The sequence below is a fragment of the Pelodiscus sinensis genome, chromosome 3 (assembly GCF_049634645.1).
Source record: "Pelodiscus sinensis isolate JC-2024 chromosome 3, ASM4963464v1, whole genome shotgun sequence".
Lineage (NCBI taxonomy): Eukaryota > Metazoa > Chordata > Testudines > Trionychidae > Pelodiscus > Pelodiscus sinensis.
The window spans coordinates 63953523-63977572 of NC_134713.1; the positions used below are offsets into that span (position 1 = coordinate 63953523).

The 24050-nt window shown below is 43.4% G+C and overlaps 1 protein-coding gene across 1 annotated transcript in view; it reads right to left on the reverse strand.

The window, feature by feature from the left end:
* Positions 1–217: 217 nt before the first annotated feature.
* The window catches only part of GABRR1 (gamma-aminobutyric acid type A receptor subunit rho1), a 45556-nt gene continuing 21723 nt past the window's right edge, over positions 218–24050 (reverse strand). The window contains exons 4-10 of the mRNA XM_075923876.1: positions 23672–23739; positions 20260–20483; positions 10469–10551; positions 8378–8518; positions 5955–6107; positions 2855–3051; positions 218–1002 (exon numbers count right to left, since the gene is read on the reverse strand). Coding sequence (XP_075779991.1) covers positions 715–1002; positions 2855–3051; positions 5955–6107; positions 8378–8518; positions 10469–10551; positions 20260–20483; positions 23672–23739 — 1154 coding nt within the window. The 3' untranslated portion in view covers positions 218–714. The remainder of the gene's footprint in view (positions 1003–2854; positions 3052–5954; positions 6108–8377; positions 8519–10468; positions 10552–20259; positions 20484–23671; positions 23740–24050) is intronic.

Here is a 24050-nt window from a genome sequence, read left to right on the forward strand (position 1 = left end):
AAAGAGTATTGTGTTTGTGTTGGGGAAAAAAATCTCATTTAAATTAGAAAGATTTGGGTGAAATGCTTAGTAAATATATCCTGTTTGCTATACTAAAAGCTGGTTATTCAAAGCAGCCTGAAAGCGTTTCCTTTCAGGAATGAACAAGAGAGGGCATGGCAACTGTACAAGACATTAGTATTTGGCTCTTTCAGTTACTCCAACACAATGTTAATCAAAGCATGCATTAACCAGGGAAGAAAGCTTTAAGCATCAATAAACTTTCCAGTGCTTATAATACTTACCTCTCCGAAAGCCACAAGTAACCACCTTCATGTGAATATTGATGCAGGACTCAATAGAACTGCTTAATTCAAGAAACTAATGCACATACTTAAGTATTTGCAAGATCAGGATGTTAGGCTAGGAATGATTTATAAGGTGATGATTATTCTTGCCATCTATTAAAACAAATTAGAGCGGCCCATGAAGGAACATAGTACAGCTTAAAATTAGTATAAAATGTTATGCAATGGATCCTAGTTTTTGTTCAGAGCTTAAATGAATATAGAAATGTTTTATAACAGATGGATCTTACATAATCAAAGTATCAAAATTCTGATCAGTCAAAATAGCACTGTTTCCTCCATTTTCTGTTTATTAGCATGATAGATGTTAATTTTAAACAGGAACACAGTGCAACAGGTAGAAACTGACTAGAGAAATAATTGATACTTATGAAAAAATGGACCAGTATATCAAATTAAATAAAATGTATGAGCCTGGGAATATTATTCTGGAGTACTTGTCAATGGCATGGGTGTCAATGCGCATGCTGACATATCTCTGGTTTTTCCTCCTGCTTGAACTCCTTTCGGAACCAAGTGTCAGCTGCACCATCATTCTGTCTTGTTTATCTCCATTCTCAGACATGTAGTGTCCCAGTTCATGCACATCCCCATCGCTGTAGCTGCCATCCAGCATCATGGGCCGAGGCTGAGGTAGTCCACAAGTACAAGGAAGCTGTGAATAAGGTTTAGTGTAGTTATATATGAGAGTATTTGGAGCTATTTGGCCCTAATGCTCCTATCCTTACATGGACAGAGGGAAGCAAATCCTGGTGGAAACCAGGCTGCTGGGGGACAGAGGAAAGAAAGAGCAGCAGCAATGGATTTGGTCAGTAGCTCCCTCTGGCTAGGTCTACACTTACCCTAAGTTCTACGCTCTGGAGATCGATTTTCCAGGATTTGATTTATTGGGTTTAGTAAGAACCCACTAAATCAACCACTGATGGTGCCCCCATCAACCTTGGTACATCACATGGACGTGAGGAGTAAGGGAAGTCAAGCTAACAGGTGAGTTTCTCCCGTTGACCTCCCGCGGAAGGGATATCACAAAAATTCCATGTAAGGTATGCCAACTCCAGCTACACTATTCACGCACGACTTCCTTGTGTAGTGTGGACCTGGCCTCAGTAGCATGCCCTTCCTGAAGACCTTTTCTTCCCTTGGTGCAGATGCTGCAAGGAGTACAAATGAAAGAATCATGCTGTCCAGGGAAAGCTAAGCCAACACTGCTTGGGGGCCAGGTCCCTGCAGGGCTATCTCTGGATCCATCTGAAGCCCATTTTATCTGATCAGTGGGCTTTGTGTCATATAATTTGTACATCTGTCCCTTACCTTTACCATCTTTCATACTTTTATATGACAAAGGATGGATTTCATTAATTTACTACAAAAATTTTGTGAAGAACATGGTCAAACTAGAACCCTCAATAGGAAGATGGGCTGAATCAACGAAACGTCAGGTATTACAACAAGGGCTGTGCAGGAACTGAGGAAGCTGCTATTTTGAAATGAGCTTTCTTCCTGTATTTTCCACAAAACAAACTTTGGTGTCATTTCACCAATGCTTTTTTGAAATGTTATACTTTATAATAATATAAAATAAGTTTCTACATGTTGCAAAAGGAAAAGTTGAGACACTTCATTCTGATAATATTGAAACTGTTTTGAAATACTTTGGTTAGGGTTTTGAAATATTTTGGCTAAGAAATTTTTTTTGTTAAAATCAACATGCTGCCATAGAATCCTTGATTTTGATGAACTGGCATTTTTCGATGGAAGATATTTCAGTGGAATATTTTCAACTATTTCTAGTTACAGCCCTGTGTAAAAATGCAGAGATTGCTATCATGAGTAAGCAAAGCTGATAAGTTCTGTTAGCTCCACTGCGGGGTATCAAGAGGACTGGTGTCTTTCCTTGAAACAGAGGGCATTATGGGGAAGGACAGCAGGAACTTGTGGGGTGGAAAGCCTTAGGGTAAGCCAATCTTAAGATGGAAGCTTAGCAGGAGGATTTTGTTTTTAACATAACAGAAAAGGCAAAGAGATGCATTTGAATCGCTGCAGTCTAGATGGCTTCTGGAGACGCACATTGTAGATGGCACATTCTAGATGGCACATTGTAAATTGAGCTGAACATGTGCTTAGATGTATTTGAATCCTCATTATCAGAACACCCACTCCATTCACAATACTATTTCTATATCTGATACTATTTGCAAGGTAGTCTCTTAATTACAAAGAGAGAGAATTTAAAAGACAAGATACCAAAAGGTCACATTTACTATATATATAAGGATTTTGTCTGATTGACTTTACAGGCTGAAAAAACTTCAGTGGGCTTGGAGTCCAGATGACATTAGCGAACTCTTAAACTCTAATGAGGAACACTGTACTAATACTTTTTGCACATGCTCAGTTCTTCAACAGAAGCTTAGATTTTTCAGTGTGGATGCAGACTTTTGAAGCACAGTCAGTCCTTCAAACATGTATTTCAATTATATAGAATGGCACTGAACATAGTAACTCACTTTGTCTCGCAGTTTTCTTTCCTTCCGCTCTTGCACTGTGGTCAGGTAGTTCACTGCTGCATATTCCAACACTGAGAGAAAGACGAACACAAAACTGACCCAGAGGTAAATATCCACAGCTTTGATGTAGGAAACCCGAGGCATGGAAGCGTTTACACCAGTGATGATTGTTGACATGGTCAGTACTGTAGTTATTCCTGGGAACACACCATCATCAATTCAGACACAAACAGTGAAGACAATTCAAACTGTGTTCTTTTACAGCAAATCCTATTCCTGAAGTTCTAATTTATCCTTAAAATATCTATTTTAAGTTTAAGGTATGGGTTAGTGGGATCCAGAAATTCCTGATTTCTAACCCTGGTTCTCCTACTAAAGGTGTGTCTTCCTTGCAAAGTTAACTTTGTGTTCTTATTTAATGTTGCCCCTAACCTGAACTTCCATCCATACAAAAACCTCTTGATCTGGTGTGGGGTTGCTTTATAGTGGAGGTAGATAGTTTGGCAAAGACTATACAGGCCAGGGCTACTCAACATGCGGCCCATGGGCCACATGCAGCCTGTTTGTTTGAGGCCCATGGTGCAGTTTGGATTCATGTGGGGCTCAAAATGCAGCTCACGGTGGGAGCCCAAACAAAAAAGGAGTCAATATGATGGTCTTTTGTTGATATGCATTTTAGCAGTTAAATTCCTGGACTGTCATTGCTCATTAAGGGTGTGTCTAGACTATACTGCTCTGTCAACAGAGAGATTTAGATTAGGCACATCAGAATTGCTAAAGAAGCAGGGATTTAAATATTGCATGCTTCATTAGCATAAATTTGGCCACAGCTTTTTTCTAAACTGAGTTTTTTTTTTTAAAAAAAGCCAGTCTAGATGCAGATCTGCCGAAAATAAACCCTTTTTCAACAGATCATGTAAACCTCATTTTTTGAGGAATACAGGATCTGTCGAAAAAGGCTTTATTTTTGACAGATCCGCGTTTCGACTGCTGGTTTTTTTTAGAAAAAAACTGTTTAGAAAAAAAGTGGCAGCCATGTTTATGCTAATGAAGCACGGGATATTTAAATCCCTGCTTCATTTGCAATTTCAATGTGCTTGATTTGCATCCCTCTGTCGACAGAGTGATGCAGTCTAGACGTAGCCCTAAAGGGCTGTCATATTGCTGGAAATCGGGTAAATATTGCATTTTATTAAGATCAGGAGAACTGACTTAAATGGGTCCTGTGTGTTGTGTGATCTTGCCATAATCTTTGTATTCATGCCTGCCAGTGTGAAAGAAGCTATTTGCATATATATTTGCATGTATGTGCAACTACATTTAAATTGCGGCCCTCGGCATGTACTGTGAGTATCATTGTGGCCCTTGGGGTTTCCAATGTTGAGTAGCCCTGATATAAGCTAACACTTGAGTGCTGTCAACACTCAAGCTTCTAACATGAACACTCTGCAGTGTAGAGGCAAGATAAGCATCTCAGGCACTACTAATTTTCCAAAGCCTTTCCACAGTTCCTCCTAGCCTGTGTTTTTCTGTCATCTGCCTACTTCCTGCTTCTGTACTGGGAGTCACATACACATTTGAACCCCATATTGCACATGGTGTGCTTTATCTGCAACATTTCAATTGTGTTTTTACTGGATATGAACAGACGAGCTAGTGACTGGAAGATCATATTCCCACCATCCTGCCAGCTGATCCGAAATGGACACCAGGATTTTGGTGGATCTCTGGTGTGAAGTGAGCAAAATACCCCATGATTTTAGGGGTATGACCCAAAATCTACAGTGCCACGAGGCCATCTCCAAAAAGCTAGCAGAGGAAGGGATCTATTCAAAAGGACCTCAGTGTCAAGAGAAAATTAAAGCCCTCAAGGATATGTAGCAGAAGACCAAATGCCACAGTAACCAGTTCAGCAATTCTCCACGAATGTGCCACATATGAGCTTCCTTGGAGGCAGAGAGGTTAAAGGTCAGAATCTGATATCCTTATTCAAGCTGAGTAGTACATTATTCTGTGAGAAATCCCACTGATTCCTGCAGAATATCTCATGGCTGAAGGTACTATTCAGCATGCCAGGACATGATAATTTGTCTGTAATTAAGTTGGCCCCATACTATTGTTTCCCATTTGTAAAACAGGGCTAATCCTATACACCGCCCTATCATGCAAGACTGTTAGCAGGATTAATTACATAATGTTAGTAAACTGCTTTGAAAATGAAAAGCTCCCTATAAGCATTGTGTTTTTATTTTCTATTGCTCTAACTCTCAGCCAGATTTCTAAGCATTTGATATCACTGCTTTGGTATGAATGTCAGCCATTTTGTAACAAAAACATGAATTGGACATATGCATTCATATCTGTTCTATGTCTATATACATATTGTCTCCATTAAACTGGTTAATTTGCAATAAATAAGGGATTCTGAAATCATTAGGAGTGGGATTGGACTCAATGGTCCAAGACAAGTAGTAATAATGAATCAAGATAAAGGTTTTTAGAACATTAATTTTACAGGAAGGGAAGTGTCTATGATCCCAATCTTATGATGTACACCTATGGTCTGCCTGCATGTAGCTCACTATAGAACTCAGAGCTAAATCCCAGAGACTTTTTTGAAAATGTCACCTCATATTTTAATTCCAACAGTAGTTTATTTGATTGCAAAGAAAAATGTAAAACTGAGCAATGAATTGCTGATACTGGTTTTCACTTCTTTTGCCACTAGAATTTAAGTGTTTTTTAGACCTATACTTGGAAAATGCTCTGTATTTGTTATGTATTATAATTATAATACAACAGAAAGAGAAAATGAATGTTGTGTTCCTCACTTTGTTTTTGGTGTACATTTACCATTTGTGACATTGATTACTGCAATGAAAATGTTGTTAGAGTAATAAAGAAGAGATGAATGGGGTCAGCCTATTCTGACCTACATGCGTAAGTGTGAGCAAGTGCAGTAGATGAATTCAGTGGCTGAACAATGTGGTATGGTGTATATCACAGGATGGGGGAAGATACTGATGAAATTCTCCATAGGTAGGTCTTTCTTAGTGGATGACCTGTCACTTAGGCGTGCCAACTACAAGATTCTTTTTACCTAATGGGACCCTGGCAGGTACAGCTCTGCGATCAATCCAGAAGGACACCCAGGACAGCATGACCATCAAAGTGGCAGGGAAATAGGTTTGCAGCAAGAAGAAGAAGATGTGCCGGCGTAAAGTGAAGTTAATATAGAGACGATTATACCACCCTGTATCACAGAGAGAAAGAAAAAAGAATAAATAACACCAAAGTAAAAAACTATCCACAAATACAACATAGGACATCTTGAGTAATTTCAACATGCACAGGGCAACAGTGCTATAAGGAAAACATTAAAAGTGATCTCTATGGGTTGACCTCTACCCATAAAAGAGCAGAGTGGAGTTTAATCAAGTCATCCATATTCTTGAAGTCTCATCACCTCACAGGACTGGACTCTTAGACCAAATATCACTCTTGATCTTATGAGTTCCATGGAGAGAGGACCTATAGGATCGGGACTCTCATTTTATTCTAACAAATGCACCAGGTAAATACGTGGATACAAATTTAAAATTGCCAGTTAACTTTGCATCTGCCCACACTTCAGTCAGGGACATTCCCACCTACTGTAAGATGCCGCTGTAATGCAACATGATTCAAAACAGGGACTATTATTATTTATATAGTACCACAAATGTACCATGACACAGCACTACACAAAGGGAGAAGTGAGATTGTGGCAGGATTTACCAGACTCTGTGGTTCTATCATACCTTACCCCAGAAAAGGAACAGGACAGAGGAGTCCTCAAGGGTGCTCTAGGGAGGCTTCAGAAAGCAGCCAATCAGAGACCACCAGGCTCATATAAAAAGAAGCTGCTGGACGGAGCAGGTCAGTTGCTGACTAGAACCAGGGGAGCAAGGAAGGTGCTCCTGGCTGGTTGTAGGAACTCAGGAAAATCTTGAGCCCTGAGGTAAGGGTAAAGGTACTTGGGCAGCAGGTAAGTGGCACAGGAAAATGCAGCAGTTAGTAAAGGGATGCAGCAGGCAACTGCTACTTATAGGGTTCCAGGGTGAGGATCTGGAGTAGTGGGCTGGCCTAAGTCTTCCCCAGCAGTCACTAAGGAAGTGGCTTATAAAGAATTTCCAAGGAAGAAGCTCTGGGGGCACTGCTCCATACCAGAGCAGGCACAATTCAAGAGAGAGCCCAGAAAGAGAGTTTGCTATAACCAAAGTTATGTGATCGGCCATATTGGTCTGACTGATGCTCAAGTCCAGGAAGAGGGCTGCAAAGGCTGTACTGAGGAAAGCCATGTTGGGTCACATACCCCCGAAAGGAGTCGGTTTGTGTGTTTGTTTCACACATCGACTATATGTGACTTGACTGGAGGGCTGAGTTACTGGAAACCCACCAGAGAAGTTAACTGCCACCAAAGGGTCACCTCAAAGGGTGCAGCTGAAGAGAGTGCAGACACACACACACACACACACACACACACACACACACACACACACACACACACACACTTGATAGTAGGGGCTCTTGTGAAGTGAGTGGGCCCCATCACAAGGTTCTTGGCATGACCCCTGAAAACAAGGGGTACTATAACGGAAGATCCGCCTACTAGCAACAGGACAGTAACAGCAGCGGATCCAGGCCATGCTGATGCAACTGTTGGAGAACCAGCAGAAACTGCAGAACACTCAGTTTGTAGCACAGCGTCAATGGCAAGAGACCCACTGCAACTAGCAGGAGTGGATAGAGACGCTTGAGCTGCATTACAGTCAGTAACATGGTGGGTTTAGCAGGCTGGAGGCCTGAAGCCCAGCTGCAGTGATATTATGGGCATTTAAGAAGGAGCTTGTCCTGGGGTAAACTACAGAGGATGGCAAGACTTAATTGCTTTTACTGGGGAGAGGTGGGTCACACAAAAAGGTTTTGCTGCAAGAGGAAAGGTGAGTCCCAAGGACAGACCAGCTGAGAAGAGCATGTCTGATGCTGCAAATCCCTATAACTAGGGGCACCAGAACTGACACCAGAAATGGTGAAGACTGCTGCAGCTCAGTAGATCCACCCCGTGAAGAGTGAAGGAAAGCAGAAGGGAATCACGGAGCCAGAGCCTGCTACTTTCTGATTGACTCTTCTCTGTAGCCTCTTTAGAAAGCCTGCAGAACTCACCTCTTATGCTCCCTTTTCTGGGGTGACGTGTGATAGGACCATGGGCCTAGTACACTCGGTCACAAGTGATGAATAAATAATTAAGTCCATGTTTGCAATTCACCATGAATTTTGCTTGTGCTTCAGCCCTTGTGGGAAAGGGAAGGCCTCCAACTACTTGCTAATGCATCCTCTGTGGCCAATTCAAGGGCAGTTTTTATGGACCCCAGAGGAAGCCTGTCCATCTCATATAGCAGAGGAAAAGTTGATTTCATTTGATTGGGGAGAGGAGAAAGCAAAATCTATCAGAATTGCACGACTTTAGTAAAAGTCACTTACCTGTACTGCTGTAGAATGCAAGCTTGGTGGTGGTATGAAACTCCTGTATCAGGAACTGGGATAGCGATATCCTCTCATCTGTTTTTAGGGAATCATTCCCATTCTTCCAGTACAGCATCAAATCATCTTCCGTGTAGGCATCTAGGAAAGCAGGAGTAAATCTTTGGTATAGTGTAATTATACCAAATGGTATTGAGTGTATAGTTCAGAATGTGTCAATATGTCTTCAAAGGTAGTTATAAAAACGTGGGTGGAACAGCAGATTTTCTGCCCATTTGAGCCACAGTTGGTGATGGGCATGGATGTGCTTGTGATTACACTTAAGGCTACGATTTAGTCAGGGATATTTTTAGTATAAGTCATGGATTGATCCTGGGCAAGAGATAAAAATTCATAGCCAATGACCTGTCCATGACTTATACTAAAAATACCCCTGACTAAAACTGGGGGGAAGGAGAAGGGTGCTGAGGAGAATGTCGGGGCTGAGCTGGGGCCTGATGCTGTGGGGGGGCAGGGGGCTTCTGCTGGGGGGAGTACTCTGGAGGTGGGCACTGCAGCGGGGTGGGTAAGGCCAGCAGCTGCACAGACTGCCCCTGGGACCGCTGCTCAGTCAGTTCCCAGAGTCAGCCGCTGCTACTCAGGCAGTCCCTGGGGCCAGCTACCCAGAGCCACCTGAGCACCAGCCAGTGCAGCTGGCTCTGCGTCTGTTTGAGTAGTGGCTGGTGCAGCTGGCTGCAGGGCCATCCAAATGGCTAGCTGTAGAGCCTCTCCACAAGTGGCCGGTATGGCTGTCTTGGGACACTTGGGCAGCACAGCCCTGGGGTCAGCCACACTGGCCACTGTAGAAGCCACAAAAGTTGCAGAAAGTCACAGAAGCTTTGTCTTCTGCCTCCGTGACAAACATGGAGCCCTAATTATGGAAAATGCCCATTCTAGTTATTGTTATGCACTAATCTAAGCCTTCTTATGAGTTGAGATAAAATCTTGTTAAAAGTACTATTAATGCCTGATAGTCTGTCCATACACTAGCAAGGGAGGGAAGGGGTAAAGGATTCCACTGTGTATTGTTCAGACCAGGTGAGTGAGTGAATATGTGGGCGTGGAAAAAGTCTGGCTGAGAAAGCAGACAAAAACCTGGGCCTGAGGCAAAGCAAGAAAACCAAGCAAGTCTGCAAATGTGATGTGACTCTAGCAGAAGTCTAGAAAGAGCTTTCGTGCCTAGGGTTGGCTAATAAGGGTTTGGGCTGGGAACAAAAAAAAAGCTCTTCTCTTGTTTTGGTTCCCCTGTGTTTGGAGAAGTAGGACTCAATACACATCTCGTAAATAAACAAGACTGCATCAAGGAAAATACCAGCCTTCTCAACTGGAACATTGTCAAGGTTCCAGGATTTGACTAGTTGCATGAGTGAAAAAAGTGGTAACATTATAGTTCAATTTCAAGATAACTTAGCCTTGCATCTTGCAGAGAGTTATGGTGATTACAGTCGGGCATAATAATCACCTCTCTCCTTGTGTTTCAGTTAAATTTAGTTGTCTAGTCTTAGGTTTTATACCAGAGTTGGTTATTCCCAGGCAAAAGGCAGAGACACAAATAAAAACCCCCTACAAACTCAAACATAATTGCTTAACCAGCAGTAAGGTTATAAATGCTTATTAACAATGTAAGAGGAAAATATGGATATAGTTGTTACAAAATATATTTGTATGAAAGCCAGGACATTCAAAGTCAGGTCAGATTCAGAAAAAGGAGCTCCATGAGGATGTAAGTTTGGTTACATCTTTAGTATATATTCTGGATATATTTGTGATGCATGTAAGATATATTCACTTGTTTGTGGAGTAGCACAGTGCAGCAGGATTGTCTGAGGCGACCCACACCTCTGAATATTGTAATTGAAGGAGTGTAGAAAAAAAATTCCCAGTCATTTTCAATTTGTTGACTTTGGATGGAGTTGTAGGTTGCTCTGCACTTTCTGAAATACATGCCATTTACTTAGGTGCCTTACATGGATTTAGTAGCCTAATTTTAGGCTCCCATATTTGAAAATCTTGACCTACATATGTAACCTCATGTTACCTGTTTTTACTTACAACTTTCAATTTCTAGTGAACATGTCTGTGTGTCCAGGGGGAAGCGACTAAAATCCATGTTGCACATTGCAGTTACTGTGACCCTAGAAATAGAAAAATACACGTTTAAAAAATTTGCTGTCTTGCACATCTGGAAAATGGCAAAGGAAGAACAATTAAAACCATGTTAGTTTTGTATAAACTAAATAAAATATAGCCCTTACCTTTTCAGATAAACTCATATATTACCAGGGGTTGAATTAAAAGGGGGTGGGGGAAAATAGTGTTACTAGCCCAACTGCTGCCCACTTGAAATGCCAAGTATTTTTTTTCAGAGACTGCCAGCTGATTTTCAGCTATAAAGAACAGTTTATTGATATTCAGATAACCATCAATGTTAGTGTGATATCTTACAATTCAGGCACCTGCACCTATATTCCTCCCCTTATGGTCCAGCAAGACACTCATGGTAGGCTCTGGCTTCTCAGTCTCTTGGGTAGAGACCCCTAGTTCTCTCCCTCCTGACCAGGGTATTTCAAGGCTGCACAGGTCCTTTCCTATACTCTGGCTATGTCTACACTGGCGCGTTCTTGCGCAAAAACATGCCGCCTGTCTACACTGGCCGTGCATTCTTGCGCAAGTAAACTGATGTTGTACTGTAGAAAATCAGGGCTTCTTGCACAAGAAGTCTGACGCTCCCTCTCAGGAAGAAGCCCTCTTGTGCAAGAACTCTTCCAGAAGAGGCCAATGTAGACAGGCAATATGAATTTCTTGCACAAGAAGCCCCTATGGTTAAAATGGCCATCAGAGCTTTCTTGCGCAAGAGAGCATCTACACTGCTATGGATGCTCTTGCCAAAATCACATGCCAGTGTAGACACACTCTTGTGGAAGACATTTTGCGCAAGAACTCTTCCTCAAAAGAGTTCTTGCGCAAGAAGCTGCCAGTGTAGACATAGCCTCATGAATGCCCAGCAAGCCAGCATAGCTTAAGCAGGCCTGCTTTGCTTTTTCTTCAGAGGCTAAAAACAGCATAATACCCTCAGTCATAAATTAACATGCAGCCCTTTCTAAGGAAGCATATTTATTCTTAAGCTGAAAATATTACACAGAAAGCATTTACAATACCAGAACTTAAACACATGCCAAAAAATTTAACAGCAGTAAACATCATCCTAACTCTAATGTGGGCCTTGGTAAGATTTTGTCTTGACAAATTCATTATTTGTTTATAATCATACGTTCATCACATGTTCTCAGAATAAGAACCCTCATGCCTCCCCCCCCCAACCTCCGGCCCTTTGCTCCCTTCCAGTACTGATCCACCTCCTGCCTTCCCAGCTCTCAGTCCTTCAAGCCTCCAATCCAGCCCTTACTTCCCCAGCCTGAATCCAATCTCCCCTCCAGGCCATTTCTAGCTCATCTTTTGCCCCTCCTCCATCCTGGTCTACCCCTCAGTCCCATTTGAGGGCCTTACAAGCTTTCCCCCAACTCCTCCTCTCAGTTCCCTTCAGCTCATTGAATCATAAAATATTAGAACTAGAAGGGACCTCGAGAGATCTTCAAGTCCAGTCCCCTGTCCTCATGGTAGGACCAAGCACCATCTAGAGCAGGGCTATTCAACTGTGGAAGCTCTGGGGGCCACAATGATACTCACAGTACATGCCGAGGGCGACAACTTAAGTAAGGTTGCATATACATGCAAATATCTATGCAAATATATGCAAATAGCTTCTTTCACACTGATGGGTATGACTACAAAGCTTAAGGCAAGACTACACAAAACACAGGCCTCATTTAAGTCAGTTCCACTGATATTACTAAAATGCAATATTTACCCGATTTCCACTCATATGACAGCACTAGTAACAAGCAATGACAGTCCAGGAATTTAACTACTAAAACTCATATCAACAGAAGGCCATTATATTGACTACTTTTTTGCTTTGGCTCCCACCCACAGGCTGCATGTTGAGCCCTACATAAACCCAAACTGTACTGTGGGCCACAAACAAACAGGCCACGGGCCGCACGGGCTGCGTGTTGAGTAGCCCTGATCTAGATCATCCCTGATAGATGTTTGTCTAACCTGCTCTTAAATATCTCCAGTGGTTGAGATTCCACAACCTCTCGAGGCAATTTATTCTAGTGTTTAACCATCTAGACAGTTAGGAAGTTTTTCCTAATGTCCAACCTAAACTTCCCTTGCTGCAGTTTAAGCCCAATTACTTCTTGTCCTATCATCTGAGGCTAAGGAGAACAATTTTTCTCCCTCCTCCTTGTAATACTCTTTTAGATACTGTAGTAAGTTGAGGTCAGTAATGAGTCAGCAGGCCTAAATAGAGGCCTATAACATGAAAACAGCAACAGATCTGCAATCTAGTGTGCAAGACTTTGGTTCAGTAACAGGAGCCAAGAAAGAGGCCCTATTGATAACTGTGTGATTGTGTAAGTTAGGTCGAGAATGGAAGGACACAGGGAGGCACTGGGTACAGACTGTGAGCCAAAGGGGAGTAATGGAACATCTTAATAAGAAATGTCTTGGTACAAAAACTCCCTAAAAACTAATGTACATACCGACCTAGGTTCAGGACCAGGTCGGAATTGACAGCATGAAGGACAGTAAGTAAGCCCCCCTTCCATAAGGTGAGGGGAGGTAACTAGGCAACAAAGGGTGGTAACGTAGTACGTAAATAAATGATGTAAGTTGTTTGTACCTGTCTATAAAAGAACACCGCAGAGGGTGCTCTCCGGCTGACCTGGGGGGGCACGCTAGGCGCCTGAACGGCAGGTGTCATTGCCTAAACTTACAGAGTGCACAGTAGCTTAACTTTGACTAACTGCTGTTAATATCTGATATATGGCAATAGGCCTGCCTGGTGTTGGTACCTTGTCAACGCGGGCCATAGTGCCCAGTGGTGTAATATTGTACTGATCTCTGTTACCAACTGGTAGAGCTTTGCATTTGACAATAAACCTGCTCAATTGTTTTCAAACCTTGCCTGCAACTGTCGTTTCCGGGGCCTCTCAGAGATCTCTTGTGTTGTCCCAAGTGCACGGGAGTACCGACTGTTACGCACGCAGCCGAAAGTTTAACAACGGAGTAGAGGTCCTGTCAGGAGTGCGCCAGGACAACCCTGACCAGACGACGCTGACACTTACAGTCCAGACCACCGAAGGTACCGAGGTACGAAAACACCGAGGTACAACAGATACTTGAAAATTGCTATCATGTCCCCTCTCAGTCTTCTCTTTTCTAAACTAAACAAACCGAGTTCTTTCAGTCTTCCCTCATAACTTGTGTTCTCTAGAGCTTTAATCATTTTTGATGCTCTTCTCTGGACCTTCTCCAATTTCTCCCCATCTTTCTTGAAATGTGGTACCCAGAACTGGACACAGTACTCCAATTGAGGCCTAATCAGCGCAGAGTAGAACGGAAGAATTACTTCTTGTGTCTTGCTCACAACACTCCTATTAATGCATCCCAGAATCATGTTTGCTTTTTTTGCAATAGCATTTAGCTTGTGGTCCACTATGGCCCCTAAATCCCTTTCAGCAGCACTCTTTCCTAGACAGCCGCTTTCCATTCTGTATGTATGAAATGGATTGTTCCTTCTTAAGTGGAGCACTTTGCATTTGTCCTTATTAAACTTCATCCTGTTTACCTCAGGCCTTTTCTCTAATTTTTCTAGATCAGTTTCAATTTTGACTCTATCCTCCAAAGCGCTTACAGCCCCACACAGTTTGGTATCATCTGCAAACTTAATAAGCGTATTCTCTATGGCATCGTCTAAATCATTGATGAAGATATTGAACAGAGCCAGTCACAAAACAGACCTCTGCAGAACCCCACTTGTTATGCCCTTCCAGTATTATTGTGAACTGTTAATAACTACTCTCTGAAAATGGTTATCTAGCCAGCCATCTCTAACTGCCCCACCCCATTGCCCATAAGCCTGATCCAAGTCCTCTGACTTCCATTCCAACCCCTTCCTCCACCCTCAACAGCACCAATCCAAGCCAGCTCCACTCCGTTCTATGCTAACTCCCCTCCCCATGGCTCTGGTTTAGCCAGCCCAACTGTCCCTCTCTCTTGCTCTATGAAAAGATTGATGATTTTCCTTACATTCTGTCACTAGGAGAGTTGTATCTTCTGTCTCCAGGGACCTCATGTGCCCCCATGCGCCTCCCAACACTGCAATCTCACTGTGCCTTCTCCTTGCATCCTTACCAGTTGCTCTCACCAGAGTCATCCCTGATGGAGGGAGTCTGACCATACCAGCTGCCATCTTTGGCCCCAGCAGGCCCTGCTGTTCCTCAGCAGCTCATTTGGTTGGGTCTCAATAATCTCCTGAGCCCTGGGCTATACCACTTGTACCACTCCAGTTACATGATTAGTATTATGGATAAAGTACATCAGTATTCTGTGAAATATCAACATCATCAGTCTACTGAGCTTTTATTTATATCATCCACTAGGGGGCACAGGTAGTACCTCCAGTCCTACTAAGTTTGTTTCAAAAGAAAATGCATTGAGAAGCTCCACTTTATAAACCAAAAGTTCTGGCCTTGCTAAGGACAACACATTATTTTATTTATTTAACGGACTAGGATTGGATTTATAATTACAAGAAGCATTGGGTAATTATATATCCAACAGATATAAGCACTGGCTGTGGGAAAATAAATGGGAACAATTTTACAGGTTATAGTGAGAGAACAAGTTTAAAGTCAGTCAACAATTACATAACTGAAGATCTACCACTGCCTGCTTCTGCAAGCCTTTAAATTATTGAGCTGTCTGGTACTCAGATTTCTTATTTAGCTTGTGACAGGCACTTTCCACACGCAGAAGACGACACAGTTCTGGCCCCAAAAGTGAAGTTTCTTACAAAGTAAGAAATTGATGAAGGTACTATGCAAGCAAAGTGATCAGGGTAATGCTATTGGATTCTGGCAAGTAAGTGTGCATAGGCCTGCTCATCATTAAAGGACCCTCTCCCAGCTTGTGGGGAGGATCCACTGAGCCCAGGAACTTAGGACAAATAGGCTACATCTACCCTGCAGTACTATTTTGGGATACTGGAAGTATCCCGAAATAGCTATCCCGCATCTTTTGAGTTAGCCTGTTATTTTGAAATATAACAGGCTTGCTATTCCGACATCCCTGTAAACCTCATTCCACGAGGAGTAAGGGATGTTTCAGAATAGCAATTTATTTTGAAATCAGTGCTGTGTAGACAAGGCCAAATTTCAAAATAAGCTGACTTGAAATAAGCTACGCAATTTGCATAGTTCAAATTGCACAGTTTATTTCTAGCTCCGGGTGCAGTGTAGACGTACCCAAAAGGAGAAAACGGGGCAGGTATGAAGGTTAAAGGGTCAAAACAAGGGAATCTGAAGCGGACACCGTGAAGAAAGCTTCGGACAGCTCCCACTGCTCCTTGAAGACATTGAGGGTGCCAGAGAACATCACCCAGAGGATCTCTGCCTGGATGCATGAATGGATAAAAGAACCAAAGCAGGTCCTGCAATCGCAACCCACTCCCCAGCCATCCTCCTCTCTCTGGTGTTATGAATGGCCACCTTGGCCATAGTTAGGAGGAGGTTGCCGAGGAGGTCCCATGACTTTGTGGAGCTATGGATGAGGTGTGCCTAGAGAAACAATTGAGGGGAGAAAAGCAGACAGATGCTCAATAAGAGGTTATGGAGAAGCTGGAAGAGGGGATGCATCCTGGCACACTCAAGGTGTGCATTAGGGTCTCCTTCATGTCACAGAAGGAGCAGGCTTCTGAGATGGGGTGAACCCCACCAGGTATGCTCCTGTGCTCACGGCTCCATGTAGGATGTGCCAATTGATGTCCCTGATGAGCCACAGGACCAAGGTTGAATACAAACTGGCCACCAGGGTTCCCCACCTTCCACCGCTGATAAAAGGTCCTGCTGCTTCATATTTGAGCAGGACACGAGGATGGAGAAATGAAGCATGTGAAACACAAGCATGTACCAATGATCTCTTGAATGGCTACTGGCTGCAATGTGCACAGCCTGCTCAGATTACCACAAAGAAATGGTCAGGAAGGCACATGGGGCAGGGAGCCAAAGGAGGGATCCAGAGAGGCAGGGCAAGAGGTGGGTGGGATGTACCTTCCTGCAGTACCCTGTTCAGGTAAATCCAAGCAGCAGGCAGTACAGGCCGGGGAGTATGAAAGATGAAGAGCCCCACATGCTGAGCAAACATCAGGGGATCCATCTAGTCTTCCCAGTCATAGTCCAGGAAGTCTCCAATCCTGGTGACCTCTGCCAAGACCAAACTCTGGTGCACTGAGGGACACTCTGCCACCAGCACACGGAATTGCAGATTGTATAGCCCGGGCTCCTCCCCCTTAGTAACCACCAAGAACCTGGTTGCCAAAAGCAGCTTCCAGGTCCAGAGACAGTCCTGGTAGAAGACCAGCAGCCCAGAGACATCTCGCAGAAGTTCTTGTGGATGGAGATAAAGGATTTGCTGGTCTTACTGGATCCCTCTGAAGTGGCAGAGGAAAGCGTGTGCCAATGTGCTCCACGCTGGACTACTTGCCTTGTAGAGGAGCCTCTGCAGGGTCTTGAAATGGAAGACATGGACTTGCATGCACAAGTATGTCAGGCCCTACCCTCTATCTTCCAAAGGAAGATGGAGAATTCCTGCAGAGACCCAGTGCTGTCCTGGCCAAAAGAACCCCAGAATTAGCTTTTGGAGGTCAGCCAGAAACCCTGGGGTCAAGTCCAGGGTGTTGAGCCAATGCCAGAACATGGATAGGACCAGCTGGTTAAGCACCGGTGCCCTTCTTCGCAGGGAGAGACACTGGAGTACTCCTGTCCCCCTCCACAACAGCTCAGACACCCTGGCTCTAAACCTTGTCCATTCTCCTGCAGGGCTGGGTGCACGGCAGAAAGAGAGACACCATGACAGAGCAGTGGATCTGTGATCCCACAGATGGCTTGAAGCACAGGAGTGAGAGAGCTCACCTGCCACCTGGCCTCAATCACCAGGCAGATCTCTTGACCCAGTTGACCTGAGTGGAGGGATCCTTTCAACCCAGGCCTCCATTCACACCAAGTCACCCAGATCCTGGATCACAAGAAGCATGTTGTTGGCATATGCCAACAAGACCAGCTGCATCTCTGGATCACAGAGCACCAACCCAAGAATTAGATGAACTCCTAGGGTATGTCTACACTGCAAAGTTAATTCGAAATAACAGCTGTTATTTCAAATTAACTTTAATAGCGTCTATACACGCAAACCACTATTTCTAAATTAATTTGAAATAGCGGAGCGCTTAATTCGAATTTGGCAAACCTCATTCTAGGAGGAGTAATTAAGTGCTGTGTAGACACTTAATTCAAAATAGGCCCCCCCCCACCTTTCCCAGGGAGCTCTGGTGGCCACTCTGGGCACAACCAGGAAAACTTACTCTCCTCTCTCCCAGCCCTGGAGCCATTAAAGGGGTAGACCCTGGCCACAGTGCCTGTGCCAGCTCCAAGCCTGCCAGCCCAGAGCCAGCAGTCACTGCCCCTGACCCAGTGGCCTCAAAACGAGAGCCAGCAAGCCACTGGCAGCCAGCCCTCCACCGCTCCCCAGGAGCAGTCTTCCAGCCCCCAGGAGCCTGACAGAGGCTGGAGAAGGCGGGTGCCTTCCTGGTCCAGGGTGGAGATCATGGACCTTATTCAGGTTGGGGGGGATGCCCCCAACATCCATGATCTCCGCACTGGACAGAGGATAGCTGCCAGCCTGGCCACCAAAGGCCACATGCGAACCCAGGAGCAGGACTGCATGAAAATCAAGTTGGTCCGGCGAGACTCCCAACCTGGGGTCCTGAGCTTCCCCTCCCTCTTCTTCCCCTTGCTTCCCCCTTCCGACTCTCTCCTCCCAGGTTTCCCCCTCCCCTCTCCCACCTCCTTTTCCCAGTCTCCCCAGAGGTTCATCCCCCCCCCCAAGTTTTGTTCAATAAACCCAGTTTCTATTTTTGAACATACTTGTCTTTTGTTCAAAGGAAGGAGGGCTAAGGAGGGGTAAGTGGAAGGACGTGAGGGAGGAATGGGGCACAAGCCCCCAGTGGGGAGGACCAGAGTGGCTCTGAGGTCTCCTTGGGGTGGATGCTTTCCCACAAGGCCTCCTGGATCCTGACAGCCCCCCGATGGATCCCCCAGATGGCAGCCTGCACCAAGTGCAGCCGGGCTGATGGCAACAACCCCACGAGATTCACCAGTGAGCCCAGGGACAGGTCTGGCTCCATGTGGCCTAGTGCTGTGGTGTCCCAAGTGCAGGCACTCAGGGCACTCCAAGACAGGACTGATTTGCTGTCCCTCATCGAGGTAGACAAGCAAGTCGAGAACCCTGAGAACTGTCTGTCTGGAGGTGCGGGAAGGGTCCCTTTAAGCACGGAGCTCAGTTAGCCTCAGGCAGCAGCCCCACACACTAAGTCCTAACCTGATGCCCTGCTGGCACTGGTTCCGGCCAGCCTTAACTTCGGTTCAGGGTCCGCTCAGTGTGGATGCGCTATTTTGAAATAGCAAAACGCTATTTAAAAATAGTTTTTTTGCGTAGATGCATTAATTCAAATTAAACTAATTTGCATTAACTATTTTGAATTAAGTTAACTCAAATTAACGCTGTAGTGTAGATATACCCCTAGAGAGTAGGCTGGTCAGTAACACACCTCTATGATCCCTAAACTTCTGACTGCCAGAAACGGGGACTGGATGACGGGATCTGGATCATTTGATAAAATTGCCATGTTTTTTTCATCTCCTCTGAAGAATCTGGCACCAGCTACTATCAGAAGACAGGCTACTGGGTATACTGACCATTGGTCTGACCCAGTATGGCTGTTCATAAACTAACACAATCAGCTGTTCTGAGGAAGTCATCATATAGAGCTCTATCAGCCAAACCCTGCTCCTCAGCATCCATAGGCATAGGAGGGCCAAAAAGGCCCCAGAACGGGTACAATTCCAGGGGGTGCAAGTGAATGTATGTGATGGCACAATAGGCAGGGTTCTCAACTGTTTTCTTTCTGAGACTCTCCCCTCCCCCCAACATTCTATAACAATTCTATAGCCTTCATGTGTCACAGCAACTCTTTTTCTGCATATGTAAGCCAGGCCCAGTATTAGGAGTAGCAAGTGGGGCAATTGCCTGGGGTCCCTCAAAGCTGCACTGCTCAGGCTTTCGCTTCAGATCTGGGTAGTAGGGCTCAGGACCCCAGGCTTTAGTTCCATGTGGTGGGTCTTCAGCTTACTGCTCTGAGCCCCAGCAAGTATAATTCCAGTCCTGCTTGGTAGACCTTCTGAAACCTTCGTCCAACCCCCCAGGAACCTCCTGGTCCCCTAATTGAGAACCAATGAAATAGGGGAGATCGGCTGCTGGAGGGGTTTTAGAGAGAAGCCAGTCTCAATAGATTGCAATGCACAGGACAGACAGGTTTTGGGGAGACTGATGGAGGGCAGTAAATGGCAAAAACCTAAGGCCACCAAGTCAGTGGCAATAGTGGTTGTAAAAAGAGTTCAAACCCTGACTCCTAGTCCTGTATTTACAGTGCTAAACCACTCTGCCTCTCCAGACACTTTAATGCTTTATGAGACTGTAATGGATATATTTTGAAATGCTTTATTGCGATGGTCACTGGTTTATCAGTTGGTTTTTGGGTGCCTGTATATAGACACACATATCTATCTCTATAATAAGCTTTAGAAAGTAAATTACAGGAATCAGTTTAATCCCTTTTACTGTCATTTCACTAATAACTAACACTGTGAATTTCACTTTACCTGAGGCTATAAAGTACTTTCCCATCTGGCTGGACCCGTAGCATGACATTGTCAGTGGTGGTGTCATGGATAAAGGAGCGCTTGGAATGTACAAAGAACATGTCAGGGACCCAAATTTTTTTCACTAGCCTGCCATCGAATGTCATGCTTTGGTTGTTGGTGCTTGGGAAGGACAGTCTTTCGTCTTTCCAGTAGTGTCTCAGATAAAGGGTCATGGTGAAGTCCTGAAAATAACCAACGAAAGAGCAGGTTTCACATTACAATTTATTCTGTAGGAAGAACATTTCACTACATTTAGCAGCAGTGGTATGTACATATGCCCATCCTAATTTAAAAAGAAATAATAATAGAATCATAGAAATGTTGGGCTGGAAAGGACTTTGAGAGATTACCTAGTCCAGCCTCTGCATTGAGAAAGGACCACACATACCTAGACCATCCCTGACAGATGGTTGTCTAAACGAGTGTTTCTCAAACTGTGCTCCACGGAGCCCCAGGGCTCATCGAGACATCTCCAGGAGCTCCACGAGGTTGACAAACTGGAAACATCGATAGGTGCAACACATACAATCAGTGGACCTCTAGGGCTCCACATAAATGTTTACACATGTAACGGGCTCTGGAGCCCAAAAAATTTGAGAACCGCTGGTCTAAACTATTCTTAAAAGCCTCCAATGATGGGGAATCCACAACGTCCCTTGGAAGTCTATTCCGGTACTTAGCTATGTTAATAGTTAGACAAGTTTTTTTCAATATCTAACCTAAATTGCCCTGGCTGCAGATTAAGCCCTTTACTTATTATCCTGCCGTAAGTGGTTCTGGAGAATAGTTGATCATCCTCTACTTTATTAACAGTCCTTAATGTATTGGGAGGGTGTTATCAATTTCTCCCTCAGTCTTCTTTTCTCAAGACTAAACATGCCCTGTTTTTTAACCTTTCACACAGAGCAGGTTTCCTGAATCTTTTATAATTTTGTTGCTCTACTTGGAACTCTCTCCAATTTGTTGACATTTTTCTTAAAGTCTGGGGCACAGAACTGGAAACAATAGGCTGTGTGATTTTCAGGAATTCCTTTCTTCTTTATGAATTACAAATTATGCACCCAATCCTGCCCCACTTAAGTCTCTTGCACTCCTTAAACAGCTGGAGATGGATTAACTGTTGTCGACTTTTTATTAGTGTAAAGGATCTTATGTAGTTCAGAAATCAAAGACCCTCCAAACTGAAAATCCATTTCTAAAATATATACTGTTACATGCAGAGTTTCTTAGTCTGGTATCCTGGAAAAGCTTTGTAGTCTAGACATACCCTTAGTCTTTAAATTGGGAACCAGTGTAGTTTTTCTCCCCTGCACAATATGGATTGAATTGGACAAAACCTCTGAACTGTGTCATCCTAAAGAGTTTCAAAATGTCTTCTTTTTTTTACCACTTTATAATAAAACTAACAAAAAAAACTGAATGCAGGAGAGAAATAAAACTTACTTTACTAGTACAAACTAAAAGTTTAGTTGGTTGATGTCTAATTAAAAACATTGCTCTTGCAGTGTTCTGGGTTTTTATATGTAAAGCTGCACAAGATAAAATTCAAGAATCAATAATAAAATTTAAACTCCATCATTATTATTTGCTAATAGCTAAAATTGACTGTGAATGGTTTTTTATCTGAAACTATAAAGTATCTTGCCATGTGGCTGGACATGTAGCATGTTGTCTACTGTGGTGTCATAGGACCACATAGTAATACAGTCCCATGTTTAGACCATGTCAGTGATTCTGATGTTATAGTCTGTCATCAAATGTCATACTGTGGATATCAGTGTTCAGAAATAACAGTCTTTCCACCTTGTCAGAGAACCAATGAATGTGAGGGGAGGCTCAGGAACAGTGGCAGCATTGCCAATCCAAAGTATTCAATATTGAGTCAGGTCTTCGAAAAACCCTGGCATTTGTTAAAAAACAACCAGAACAAATGTATGAGACAAAGTGAGTGAGATATCTTTCACTGGACCAACTTCTGCTGGTGGAAAGACAAGCTTTCAAGTACATGGAGCTCTCCTCAGGTCAAAGATGAGCTCTGTATAAGCTTTAAAGCCCCTCTTTTACCTACAGAAGTTGGCCCAGCAAAAGATATGACCTCACTTACTTACCTTTTCTTTCAAATACTCTGGGACCAACTTGGCTACAGTAAAATTGCAAAACAGCATGAATAAATGCACCACTGTTTTTGCTATCTTTTTGGATTTTGAGACAGCACTCAGGTCAGATATTCAAGATTTCTAATAATCTATGAGAGATAGAAACTTACTTTTTTAGAAAAATGAAAACTGAGCTTATTATTATTATTAGATTCCAAGAACAAGGGCTTTAATCTCACCAACAAATACAGTGAGAGTGCAATGCTGCAGGTGGAGAGAAAGCTACACAACTTATTTTAAAAAAACAGCAACCCACACAACCCCTTCATAAGAATCAGAAATCCTGAAGCATAAGAAATTCTATTAAATTGGATTATTCTCTTTCTGTCAACCCAGATGGATGAAGCATCCCTCTTGATTGAAACTCTGCTTTTCAAAAAATACATGTCATGTGATGGCAACATCAAAATTTGCTGACACTGGACTCATCCTTTTCCATGACTGGCAATGGGGGTTCTACCACTGAGGTCATTCAGAGCAAAACTGGGCCCTATTGCAGTTTGGACCCATCTCTAATTCTGGTTTTTACTGACTTTTGTCTTACATTGTCCTGATAGTGTATCAGTATGTATCTTTTATTTAAAATAACTCCTCAGAAAATCCCCTAATTTTCAAGAGTAATTTGTGGTGAAAAGTGAACAGCCAGGGCAAATTGCACATAACTCCACAGCAATTTTGTAAAGCTTTAAAACACGCAGAATTAACTTAACTCCCTGTAGACAGTGGGTGGAAATTCAAAGGTTCAGAGACTAGAATATAATTAAAGCCTATGCAGCCAGACAGCACAGGTCCTGTGCACCTCTTACCTCCAGCAGAAGCCTTATTTTAAAGAATTAAGAGGGATCTAAATGGGGCACAGGCCTTCTGTTGGCCCTCCACTGAATATCACCCCTAAGAAGGCAGATTCTAGATAAGCTGCATCTTCACACACAATCTTTCTATTCCGATCTCTTTCCCAGTGGATAACCTGCATGATGTGGTACATGGAAATTACAGGTTCTCACTACGGTGCTGCCTCATGATCAAGAGCTGTACTATAAAGATGATGTGCCTATAGTTATAGCTAGTAGAGTTTCTAATCACCAACCTCCATCACAATGTTCTATAAAAAAGAGCAAATCTTAGCTGTCATTCATTCTTCTGTTCCTCCTGATATTACAGTGCTGGAATAGTAGTTTGAGATTATTTACATCAGTCATCAGACAGACACTTACCATATCCACCTCTGAAATACTATCCAAACTCTCAACTTGTACATCTACTCCCACAGGAATTGCAGGACCTGCAAAAAAAGAAAATATTTTTTAAAAATGTGTATTTTGATGCTACAAATTAATGCTTGAAGCTAAAAAGCTATTTCTTCCCAGCTACATCACTCAGTGGTGTGAAAAATCCACATATCTTAGTAACACTGTTAAGACAACCTCATCTCCAGAATAGACAGAGATAGGTGGATGGTAGAATTCTTCTGAGGACCTAGCTACCAGCTCTTGGGGAAGAGGATTAACTACACTGATGGGGGAAAAACTGTGGCTGTAATGAGTGCCTACACCAAAGTGTGGCTGCTGTAGTAGTTATACTCTAGACATCTCC